Source organism: Capricornis sumatraensis, chromosome 8 (assembly GCF_032405125.1).
Source record: "Capricornis sumatraensis isolate serow.1 chromosome 8, serow.2, whole genome shotgun sequence".
Taxonomy (NCBI): domain Eukaryota; kingdom Metazoa; phylum Chordata; class Mammalia; order Artiodactyla; family Bovidae; genus Capricornis; species Capricornis sumatraensis.
Window position 1 is genome coordinate 111,777,136 of NC_091076.1, and position 13,083 is coordinate 111,790,218.

A 13,083-nucleotide genomic window follows, 5' to 3' on the forward strand; every position below is an offset into this window, starting at 1 on the left:
ATTTTCAGGAAAGTACACTTTTCTCCGCTTCCTCTGCACAACCCTTCTCTCTCTCCTGCACGGCTGGTGGTTTGGGGGTCCGCTCCTCAGCCCTGGCGCTGCAGCCTCCGCTCTGAGGGTGGTCTACAAACGCTCCTCCAACCCACATCGCTACTGGGCCCGAACGGAGCTCATCCTCTCTCTCCCAGCCCAGAGGCCCCGACAGGGCCGCTCCTGAATGCCGAGGGCAGGACGCGCACCGAACGGCTGCCCACTTGGCCGACTCTGAGTCGCGCCTCCTCCGGTTGGGTCGCCACCTTCAGGCACCTCGAGGCGCCCTGGGGGCCCCTCCTGGACTGACCCCCCCGCTGCGCTGGTCCTGCCAACGCTGACGGAAGAGCCTCCTAACAGCCCCCTGGGTCCTGACACTTCACGGCGAAGGAGCCCTGAGCGACCCCGGGGTTTAAGCTCGGAGCTAAGACCAGTGCCGTGTGGGCTCGGTGGGCCTGCTGGTCAGGCCCTGCCTGAACCGCGACGCGCCGCCCCGTTGGCCGCCCAGCCACATACACGGCCCTCACGGTGTGGCTCAGCGCCTGCTCGCCCCAGCCCCGCGTCCAAGTGAAGCTCACCCATCCCAGGTGTACCCTGGACGTCCAGGTGAATCTCACCTGTCCCAGGTGTGCCCTGGATGCCCTTACTCGAGCGCGCCTCCCCCGCTCACCACGCCCTGCTCACAGCCCCTGCGTGTCCCGCAGCCGTCCTTGCCCACGGGCTTCTCAGGGACAAGGGTCTCTCGATCTCCCCTTTCTGCATGGCTCCCAAGTGCTGGGATAATGCCTCAGACACAGAAGATACTCCAGAAATACTGGCCGGATAAGTTACTGGCGGTACTTATCATCTATATTATTATCTATAACCTGTAAATTAGTTAGCAACACATATAAACCTATACTTGAGAACTTTCCGCTCTTACTGAAAAGAACCCTTTAAAACGTGGACACCTGATTCAAGAGAACCCAGGCCTCGGCTGCCTGTTTTAAGTCTGGCTTCACTATCTGGAAGCCTGTGTCCTTGGAGACACTGCCGGGTGGGCGGCGATGAGCGGCGGGGGTGGGAGCTGTCCGGGGGCGGGGATGGCGGCTCTGTCCGCATCGGCCCTCGCTGTGGCCAGAGGCTGAGGCGGCCCCGCAGCAGCCGCCCCGGCGCGGACACTGCGCACTCTGCCTCAAAGCTCTGACTGTGCTGCTCCGACGGGATGGCCACCCGCGACCCCACTGGGTGCACGAAGGCCCCGCAGCCAGCTGTGTCCCCGAGGCTCGGACGGTCCCCTGCCTCTCAGCAGAGGGGACTGAGGCCGTGTGCCCTGCAGCCGCCCCCTCTGCCCCCCGCCGCCCCCACACATCTGAGCCGGAAGCAAACCCTGAGCCCCGCTGCAGACACCTGGGCCTCAAGGGGACGGGGCCGGTCACCGCCCTCCTTGCCCCTGGCCGCCCCAGCACGGTCACCCCCCGCCCGAGTGCCCACAGTGGTTGAACTAGTCTCCCTGCGGCCAGCTCTGCCTTCCGCGGGCGTGGACCCCCGGCTTCCGCTGCTCATAGGGGACAAAGCCCAGCCCTTTCAAGGGCCTCCACTCGACGCCAGAGCCCACATACTGCTGCCCCGTGTGACGCTCGGCGCGTCTTTAGTCACTTGGCAGGGGGTGTTCCATCTGTCCGCCTCCGGGAGACACGGGTGAGTTAGGGAAGCCTGAGACGTGCAGACGGCGCACCTGAAAGGGTTATAAACTGGGGGCCGGCTCCAGGCCACCGCCCCGAGGGGTGAGCCGGGAAGGCCAGGCGGCGGCCTGGGCCTTGTGCGCGCCGGCCCGCCTCCCACCGCCCGGCCGCCTACCTTCTCCAGCGTCAGCTCCGTCTCGGCGGCGTGGGTCTTCTTCAGCTCGAGCCGCATCTTCTCCGACTCGGCCTTCAGCTTGCTCACCGCGGCCTCGTGGTCCCGCGCGGCCCTCTGCTTCTCCTCCTCCCGGAGGAGCCCCAGCTCCACCAGCTGCTGCTTCCGCTGCGAGTTCACGCTGACCAGCTCCTCTCTCAGCCTGTGCACCTGCGCCTCCATGTCCGCAATCACCTTGTTAGGGAAACGGGCAGAGGGCGTGACGGGAGCGCGGGGAAGGACACGAGCTGCGAGGCCAAGACAGACGCGCCCGCCGCCCCCCTCCTCCGGCCCTGCCCGCCCCTCTGGCTCAGACACAGATGCCACTGCAAATGTTTTACCCCGGACAACGCGTTTAGTTTTGTCTCAAATACCTTTGCAAATGGAATATTACTTGGTTCTTCTGCACCTCGCTTCTTCAAGTATTTGGCGTTATGTTTGAGATTCCTCAGCACTTGCTACTCAGTTTTTGTTTTTATTTCATTGATTTCTGCTCTTATTTTTGTTATGTCCTGCATTCTCCATTCTCGGAGTCTTTTTTATTCTTCTAACTTCTCATCTTGGATATTTCACTCATTTGTTTTTACCCTTCCTTCTTTCTTGATTTGTAAACTTAAGACTATGGATACCACTCTGCTGCTGCATGGATCTAATCTCTCAGATACGTGGTATTTTCATTATCATTTAATTCAAAGCATTTTTAACTTTCATTTTTATTTTTTCTTTGACTTATGACCTGTTTAGAAGTATGTCTCTTAATTCCCAAACACGTGGGCATACTAACTTCCCAGGGATGTCACAACAAAGTACGAAAAACTGGGTGGCTTTAGACGTGTTTACGCTCTCAAAGTTCTAGAGGCTACAGAATTATCAGGCTGGACTTATTGATTTAACACCTGTGTTCCATCCTCTCTCCACTCATTATGCGCTCACACCGATGTAAATTAGGTCCTCCTATTCTTTCATTTCATGAATTTCTCGTATTTTCCATTTCTTTTCCTCTCACCTACATTCTAGGCATTTTCTGCATGTAATTAGATCTCAAATCCATACAGATTCTGAATTTTCAGTTGTTTTGTTTTTATTTTGGGGAGTTTGCTAAGTCACTTCAGTCGTGTCCAACTCTGTGCGACCCCACAGACAGCAGCCCACCAGGCTCTCCCATCCCTGGGATTCTCCAGGCAAAAACACTAGAGTGGGTGGCCATTTCCCTCTCCAATGCATGGAAGTGAAAAGTGAAAGGGAAGTCGCTCAGTCGTGTCCGACCCTCAGTGACCCCATGGACTGCAGCCCACCAGGCTCCTCCGTCCACGGGATTTTCCAGGCAGGAGTACTGGAGTGGGGTGCCACTGCCTTCTTCGGGAGTTTATTCTTATACAAATATGTCTGGTGATTTTTAAATGCCTTTAACCGCTTTAGAAAATATTTTCAAGTCCTTTAAAGTCTTCCCCTTTACAGCACACACTAACCATGATGCTTCTATCTGTGGCTGGTAATTCCAGCATCTCAACTGTTTGCAGCTCTCATCCTGTTGTTCAGAATTTTTAAGACCCTGGGTTCATTGTACTTTGTTTTTTTGTCACCCTATGTTGCTACTCTTTCCAAATGCAGGCTCGTATTTGATGGGATTGGAAGTGGTCCTCCAGCCCCCATCTGACCCTGACAGACCCTGGAGATGTCAGCGTGTCTGGATGACTTTAGAGCAAGTTTTCAGCCTTGTATCCCAGGGCACACTGACCTGAGAGTTCGGGCGTCAGCTTATAGGCGAGGATTTTCAGGGGCACCTCACTCAGCACTAAGGTGGTTTCTAGTTTACTGGTTTCTTTCTTTCTTTCTTTTTTTATTTAATTGAAGTTGGGCTTCCCTGGTGGCTCAGAGGTTAAAGCGTCTGCCCGCAATGTGGGAGACCTGGGTTCGATCCCTGGGTCGGGAAGTTCCCCTGGAGAAGGAAATGGCAACCCACTCTAGTATTCTTGCCTGGAGAATCCCAAGAATGGAGGAGCCTGGTGGGCTACAGTTCACAGGGTCGCAAAGAGTCGGACACGACTGAGCGACTTCACTTTCACTTTCACAGTTGCTTTGAGGGCTTCGCCGATGACTCAGTGGGTAAAGAACACAGGACACACAGGAGACCTGAGTTCGATCCCTGGGTCGGGAAGATCCCCTGGAGAAGGAGATGGCAACTCGCTCCAGTATTCTTGCCTGGAGAATCCCATGGACAGAGGAGCCCAGTGGGCTACAGTCCAAAGGGCCACAAAGTTGCTTTATAATGTTGTATCAGTTTCTGCTGTGCAGCAAAGTGAATATGTACACACACACACACACACACACACACACACACACACAGTTGTTGTTTAGTTGCTAAGTCGTGTCCAGCTCTTTGCAACTCCATGGACTATAGCCTGTAAGGCTCCTTTGTCCATGGGTTTCCCAGGCAAGAATGCTGGAGTGGGCTGCCATTTCCTCCTCCAGGGGATCTTCCCGACCCAGGGGTCGCACCTGCATCTCCTGCATTAGCAGGTGGATTCTTGGCCCTATATATACAGCCCCTCTTCTTCAGATTTCTTTCCCAGTTAGGGCCCCACGAGCACCGAGTAGGGTCCCCAGTGCTGCACAGGAGTTTCTCATCAGCCACCTGTGTAACACACAGCGGTGTGCATGTGTCAAGGCCCGTCTCCCGGCTCACCCCTCCCTGCCTCCTCCCTGCTTGGTGACAGTTCTCTGGTTTCTAACTCGTCTGTGCCTGGTGGCCCTTCAGTGTCCCAGCTCGAGGCCCACTGGCAGCCTAGCTCATCACCTTAAGCAAACCCTGGACTTTCCTATATTCCTGTGCCCAATAAAAGCCCCTAAATTGAAGTTCAACTTCACTCAATTTTAGAAAAGGTCCTCAAGGCGAGAGTTGCCTCCAGCACTCTGCTCACACTTCTGGGTTTCTGTTTTCATTTAAATGTTGACGTCTGTGCATCCTAACTAACCCAACCGCTTGTGAATACACACACACAAAAATGTTCTTTAAAAAACTGTATCCGGCGTTTCGAGTTGTTTTCATAGGGAAAGCAGAGCAAGGACCCTGGTTTGCCCAGCTACCAGATGATCAGCTGGTTCAGGCTGAGAGGACTTGGTGCCGCTGTTATTGTCTGTGCATTAGCTGAGAATGCAGCATTTTCTGAAACACAGTGGTAACTGTTTAAGGCAGTGCATACTTCAACAGGCACCATTTAACCCCGCTATTCCCTGACTGGGACACACCTTCCAGGGCTGGGCGTCATCATTCTGTAGGTACATAATGGTGACTTAGAGGAAGGTGTTTTAAATTGCTGACCACACTGATAATGCACTGGCTTCAATCCAATGGGGATTTTTCAAATAGAAAAACTATGCTGAGAAGTGTAACAACTAATTATGGAAGAAATAAACATTAAGTGAAAGAACTCAATGCCAAAGGCGTCCCTCAGGTATTTAATATTTCAGTCATTAGCATGTGCTGATAACTAGAGTGAAGAAACTGACAAGATCAATCTGGAATAGATGTGTTCATTTTTCTTTAATATTATAAATAGTAAGCTATAAAACTTCACCTATGTGACTGACATAAAAGAGCAGAATTATTTTAAAAATTCAAAAATTACTAAAGGCTGTGCGTCTAAGAGACAAACCATAAGGACAACTTTTAGTTAACCTGATTCTTAAATAACAGTTCAAAAACATACAGACCAGAAAAATGGAGGCAACCCCAATGTCCCCTGATACATAAATGGATAAGCGAACTGTGGTTTCTACACACAAGGGGATATTATTCAGCCTGAGAGAGGAAGGAAAGCCTGCAATATGCTCCAACACGTACGAACCCTGAGGACATGACGCTAAGCGAAATAAGCCAGAAGACGAAGGCTGTGCGGTTCTCCTTATGTGAGGTGCTTAGAAGGGTCAGAACCACACAGACGGAGAGTATACGGGGATGGTCGGGGCCCATGGGTGAAGGAAGGAGAGCTGTTGTTTTAATGGAGACAGTTTCAGCTTTACAAGATGAAGAGTTATGTGAGAGACGGTGATGATGGTTGCATGAAGGCGAATGTATTTGATATCACTGGCCTGCACACCTAAAAATGGTTGGTTAAGACGGCAAATTTCATACTGTGTATTTTACCATGATAAAAAATTAATTACAAAACCCCTCCAACAACACAGACCAGTTTCCTCAGAAAGATAATGGCTCTTGAAACCACACTGAATCTGAAAAGGTCTGGCAAAAGAAGTGGCAGGCCTATCATCATCTTATAAATGATTACGGATTGTCAGGACTTTCATCCCAAGCAAGCATTTTAAATGCTCTTTGTGAAAGAGAAATACATTAATATTTAAATTGAGGACATGTCCATAGTTAAGAAGCAATCGTTTTGATTATTTTCAAAGTTCAAGAATTATTCTACAAGCACTTTTGGAATAACAACAGATTAACAACTTATTGATACATGAAGTCACTTTCGTACATTTCATAGTTTATGGGCAATCACCGCCACAGGCTGAGGTGTTTATCTGTAACTATACTTAAGTCAGTGTTTATTAAGACTGTGACAAGGGACTTCCAGAAAAGCATTCTCCCTAAAAGACTTTAGACTACAGTACACAAGCTACACATACGTGTACATGCACAGACACACACATAACACACACACACAACACACACACCACATATACACACACACACCACACATACATAACACACATACCACACACACACAATGCACACATAACACACAACACACACACACAACACACACACCACATACACAACACACACAACACACACACACAACACACACACAACACACAGCACACACACACATCACACATACATAACACACATAACACACACATACCACACACACAATGCACACATAACACACAACACACACATAACACACAACACACACAACACACACACATACACACACAACACACATACAACACACAGCACACACACACACCACACACATCACACACACACACACCACATACACACACACCACACATACATAACACACATAACACACACATACCACACACACACAATGCACACATAACACACAACACACAACACACACAACACATACCACATACACACCACACAGCACACACACACACACATAACACACAACACACACATCACACACATAATACACACCACATACACACACACCACACATAACGCACATAACACACACATACCACACACACACCACACATACATAACACACATATACCACACACACACACCACACACACAACACACACACACATACACACACAACACACACACATCCACACACAACACACACACATCCCACAACACACACACACAACACACATACCGTAAGAGCCACGAAAAGGGCCATAAGAGGTCAGAGAGTGAGCGGTTATTCAAGCTCAGAAGAATTCTGGAAAACTGAATAAAACCTAAGCATCTGAGACGGACCTTAAGAGAAAAGACAGTAGCAGCTGGAGACAGAGCTAGAAACAGGATGTTTTAGGCAGAAATAATGAGCCACAGGAAGAGGAGGAACAGGGCATTGAAAAGGGAGAGGGGAGACTCAGGGAAGAGGAAGCTGGTGCAGTTATTGCAGGCTTTCAAAGCTGAATGTCTCCAGGTTTCTCACAAATCAAGATACCAAAAACAAGCTCCTAATAAAAAAATCACCAAGTCCCCCCGCCTCCCCAAACCACTGGTTAGTCAGCAGAAACAGATTTCAAAGAGCAAGCATTCAGATATCAGAAAAAGAATATAAACATGTATTAACTGTTTAAAGAAACAGAGGGTAGGGTCACAAAATGAGTAAACCAGAAGAGATTAAGCAAAAATGACCAGATTTGACAAAGAACCAAACATAATTGCCAAAACTAAAAATTCTGTGTAAAAGACTGAATGGGTGAGTTACGGCGGCTTAAACATAGTGGAAGTGAGCGGTGAACCAGGAGGAAATCATAATAGAAGACCCGTGAAGTGAAGCGAAGTGAAGTGAAGTCGCTCAGTCGTGTCCAACTCTTGGCGACCCCATGGACTGTAGCCCACCAGGCTCCTCTGTCCATGGGATTCTCCGAGCAAGAGTACTGGAGTGGGGTGCCATTCCCTTCTCCAGGGATCTTCCCGACCCGGGGATTGAACCCGGGTCTCCCGCACTGTAGGAAGATGCTTTTAACATCTCACAGCACAATACTAGAGCCGAGCAGGGAAAACAGATGACACTCGGCAAGGGACATCCCAGAAGCAGCAAGCACAGGAAGCCCCAGACTTCGCTTTCTCACACTACCCCCCAGTGAAAGGAGCCAGGGGTCCTTGGACAGACGGCAGGACATCCCTGAGCGAATCCGGGGACAGCCTGGCGCACTGGGAGCAGGAAAGCCACGCTGGCAGGGGCAGGCCTGAGGGCTGGGCCAGTGGGAGAGCCCCCAGCGCCGGCGCCGGGCCACCGGAGAAACCCGTGCTGGGCCCCACTGCGTGGACCCACACGGGTACAAATGGTTCCGCTGATAAATGACAGGAAAGAGATCGTTTCTCGCAGAAGAATTCCACAATACCGGAGAAGCACATTCCACAAGTACCTAGCAGACACTCCTCAAAACTGTCAAGGTCATCAGAAACAAGGGAAATCTGATGAACTATTCCAGCAAAGAGGAGACCAGGGAGGCATGACGGCTAAAATTAACGTGACATTCGGATGCAGTCTCGGAACAGAGAGACACATTAGGTAGGATTAAGGAAACCTGAAGGTGTGGATTTCAGTTAACGATGATGTCTTAGTATTGGTCACACCTTTTTGCCTTTTCATACTGTTCATGAGGTTCTCAAGGCAAGAATGCTAAAGTGGTTTGCCATTCCCTTCTCCAGTGGACCACATTTTGTCAGAACTCTCCACCACGACCCATCCGTTTTGGGTGGCCCTACATGGCGTGGCTCATAGTTTCCATGAGTTGGACAAGGCTATGATCCATGATATCAGCTTGGTTAGTTTTCTGTGATTGTGGTTTTCATACTGTGCCCTCTGATGGATAAGAGGCTTGTGGAAGCTTCCTGATGGGAGGGACTAGCTATGGAGGAAACTGAGTCTCGCTTTGGTGGGCAAGGCCACACTCACTTTCAGTTCAGTATCTCACTAGTGTCCGACTCCTTGCGATCCCATGAACCGCAGCACGTCAGGCCTCCCTGTCCATCACCAACTCCCGGAGCTTATTCAAACTCATGTCCATTGAGTCCGTGATGCCACCCAACCATCTCATCCTCTGTCGTCCCCTTCGCCTCCTGCCCTCAATCTTTCCCAGCATCAGGGTCTTTTCAAATGAGTCAGCTCTTCACATCAGGCGCCCAAAGTATTGGAGTTTCAGCTTTAATATCAGTCTTTCCAATGAACATCCAGGACTGATTTCCTTTAGGATGGACTGGTTGGATTTCCTTGCAGTCCAAGGGACTCTCAAGAGTCTTCTCCAACACCACAGTTCAAAAGCATCAATTCTTCGGCGCTCAGCTTTCTTCACAGTCCAAGTCTCACATCCATACATGACCACTGGAAAAACCATAGCCTTGACTAGACGGACCTTTTTGGCAAAGCAATGTCTCTGCTTTTTAATATGCTGTCTAGGTTGGTCATAACTTTCCTTCCAAGGAGTAAGCGTCTTTTAATTTCATGGCTGCAATCACCATCTGCAGTGATTTTGGAGCCCCCAAAAATACAGTCAGCCACTGTTTCCCCATCTATTTGCCATGAAGTGATGGAACCAGACAGGAAGCAACAGTTAGTACTGGGACATGGAACACCAGACTGGTTCCAAACAGGAAAAGGAGTACATCAAAGCTGTATACTGTCACCCTGCTTATTTAACTTCTATGCAGAGTACATCATGAGAAACGCTGGGCTGGAGGAAGCACAAGCTGGAATCAAGATTGATGGGAGAAATGTCAATAACCTCAGATATGCAGATGACACCACCCTTATGGCAGAAAGTGAAGAGGAACTTAAAAGCCTCTTGATGAAAGTGAAAGAGGAGAGTGAAAAAGTTGGCTTAAAGCTCAACATTCAGAAAACAAAGATCATGGCACCTGGTCCCATCACTTCATGGGAAATAGATGGGGAAATAGTGGAAACAGCATCAGATTTTATTTTGGGGGGCTCCAAAATCACTGCAGATGGCGACTGCAGCCATGAAATTAAAAGATGCTTGCTCCTGGGAAAGAAAGTTATGAGTAACCTAGACAGCATATTAAAAAGCAGAGACATTACTTTGCCAACAAAGGTCCGTCTAGTCAAGGGTATAGTTTTTCCTGTGGTCACGTATGGATGTGAGAGTTGGACTGTGAAGAAAGCTCAGCACCAAAGAATTGATGCTTTTGAACTGTGGTGTTGGAGAAGATTCTTGAGAGTCCCTTGGACTGCAAGGAGATCCAACCAGTCCATTCTAAAAGAGATCAGTCCTGAGTATTCATTGGAAGGACTGATGCTAAAGTTGAAACTCCAATACTTTGGCCACCTCATGTGAAGAGTTGACTCATTGGAATACTGATGCTGGGAGGGATTGGGGGCAGGAGGAGAAGGGGACGGCAGAGGATGAGATGGCTGGATGGCATCACCGACTTGATGGACATGAGTTTAAATGAACTCCAGGAGTTGGTGATGGACAGGGAGGCCTGGCGTGCTGCGATTCATGGGGTTGCAAAGAGTCAGACACGACTGAGTGACTGAACTGAACTGATCTGATGGGACTGGATGCCATGATCTTAGTTTTCTGAATGTTGAGTTTTAAGCCAACTTTTTCACTCTCCTCTTTCACTTCCATCAAGAGGCTCTTTAGTTCTTCACTTTCTGCCACAAGGGTTGTGTCATCTGCATATCTGAGATTATTGATATTTCTTCCAGAAACCTTGATTCTAGCTTGTGCTTCACCCAGCCCAGCGGGTGAAGCAGAAATAGATGTTTTTCTGGAAGTCTCTTGCTTTTTCAATGATCCAGCGGATGTTGGCAATTTGATCTCTGGTTCCTCTGCCTTTTCTAAAACCAGCTTGAACATTTGGAAGTTCACAACTGAAAAAAGATGTCTTTTTCATTATAGGGGACTGGAATGCAAAAGTAGGAAATCAAGAAACACCTGGAGTAACAGGCAAATTTGGCCTTGGAATACAGAATGAAGCAGGGCAAAGGCTAATAGAGTTTTGCCAAGCAACGCACTGGTCATAGCCAACACCCTCTTCCAACAAGACAAGAGAAGACTCTATACATGGACATCACCAGATGGTCAACACCAAAATCAGATTGATTATATTCTTTGAAGCCAAAGATGGAGACTCTCTATACAGTCAGCAAAAATAAGACCAGGAGCTGACTGTGGCTCAGATCGTGAATTTCTTATTGCCAAATTCAGACTTAAATTGAAGAAAGTAGGGAAAACCACTAGACCACTCAGGTATGACCTAAATCAAATCCCTTATGATTATACAGTGGAAGTGAGAAATAGATTTAAGGGACTAGATCTGATAGATAGAGTGCCTGATGAACTATAGACGGAGGTTCGTGACACAGTACAGGAGACAGGAAGTAAGACCATCCGCAAGAAAAAGAAATGCAAAAAAGCAAAATGGCTGTCTGAGGTAACCTTACAAATAGTGAAAAGAAGAGAAGCGAAAAGCAAAGGAGAAAAGGAAAGATATACCCATTTGAATACAAAGTTCCAAAGAATAGCAAGGAGAGATAAGAAAGCCTTCCTCAACAATCAATGCAAAGAAATAAGAGGAAAACTATAGAATTAGAAAGACTAGAGATCTCTTCAAGAAAATTAGAGATACCAAGGGAACATTTCATGCAAAGATGGGCTCAATAAAGGACAGAAATGGTATGGACCTAACAGAAGCAGAAGATATTAAGAAGAGGTGGCAAGAATACACAGAAGAACTGTACACAAAAGATCTTCACGACCCAGATAATCACAATGGTGTGACAAAGCTGGTGGAGGTGATGGAATTCCAGGTGAGCTGTTTCAAATCCTGAAAGATGATGCTGTGAAAGTGCTGCACTCAATATGCCAGCAAATTTGGAAAACTCAGCAGTGGCCACAGGACTGGAAAAGGTCCGTTTTCATTCCACTTCCAAGAAAGGCAATGTCAAAGAATGCTCAAACTAAGGCCACGCTCAGTAAATCTTTAATCCGATTTTCTGCTGAGGGATGGGGCTGTGTTCCCTGCCTGTAGCCTGGCCTGAGGCCTGACTGTGGTGGGAGCAACGGCGGCCTCCTCCAAAAGGACACCTGCTAGTGCGCCTGACTCCCAGGACTCTGCAGGCAGCGTCAGTGACCCTGCAGCAGACTCCTTGGAAGAAAAGCTACAACAAACCTACGCAGCGTGTTAAAAGCAGAGACATCACTTTGCTGAAGTACAGTCAAGATATGGTTTTTCCAGTAGTCACGTGAGAGTTTTTGGACCATAAAGAAGTCTGAGTGTGGAACAACTGGTGCTTTTGAACTGTGGTGTTGGAGAAGACTCTTGAGAGTCCCTTGAACAGCAAGGAGCTCCAACCAGTCAATCCTAAAGGAAATCAGAACTGAATACTCATTGGAAGGACTGATGCTGAAGCTGAAGCTCCAATACTTTGGCCGCCTGATGCGAAGAGCTGACTCATTTGAAAAGACCCTGATGCTGGGAAAGATTGAAGGCAGGAGGAGAAGGGGACGAGAGAGGACAAGATGGTAGGATGGCATCACCGACTCAATGGACGTGAGTTTGAGCAAGCTCCTGGATATGGAGAAGGACAGGGAAGCCTGTGAAACTGCAGTCCACGGGCACAAAGAGTTAAACACGACTGAGCAACTGAACAACCACAAATTAATGCTGGTGCAAAACTGAAAGCACCCTTCAATGTAGGACGTTAATAATAGGGGGGATGGGGTGTGAGGTCACTGAGAGCGCTCTATGTCACCCTCTCAATTTCTCCATAAGTCTTTAAATTAGGCTATTTTCAAGATCAGGACAAAAACAGCATAGAAAAACGTGGGAAATATGAAAAAAAAAGTAAGAGGGTATATCAATAATCAAAACACAAATAAATGGACCAGAATTACTAGTTCAAATAATGCAACAGTTTAAATTTTTTAACATTGAAATTCATCCATGTTTTTTATGAGACACACTCAAGTCATGAA

The 13,083-nt window shown here is 48.3% G+C and overlaps 1 protein-coding gene across 1 annotated transcript in view; it reads right to left on the bottom strand.

Moving 5' to 3' along the window:
• CEP112 (centrosomal protein 112) overlaps positions 1 to 13,083 on the bottom strand; it is a 312,648-nt gene that overhangs the window by 105,709 nt on the left and 193,856 nt on the right. The window contains exon 21 of the mRNA XM_068977099.1: positions 1,870 to 2,100. Within this exon, the coding sequence (XP_068833200.1) occupies positions 1,870 to 2,100 (231 nt within the window). The remainder of the gene's footprint in view (positions 1 to 1,869; positions 2,101 to 13,083) is intronic.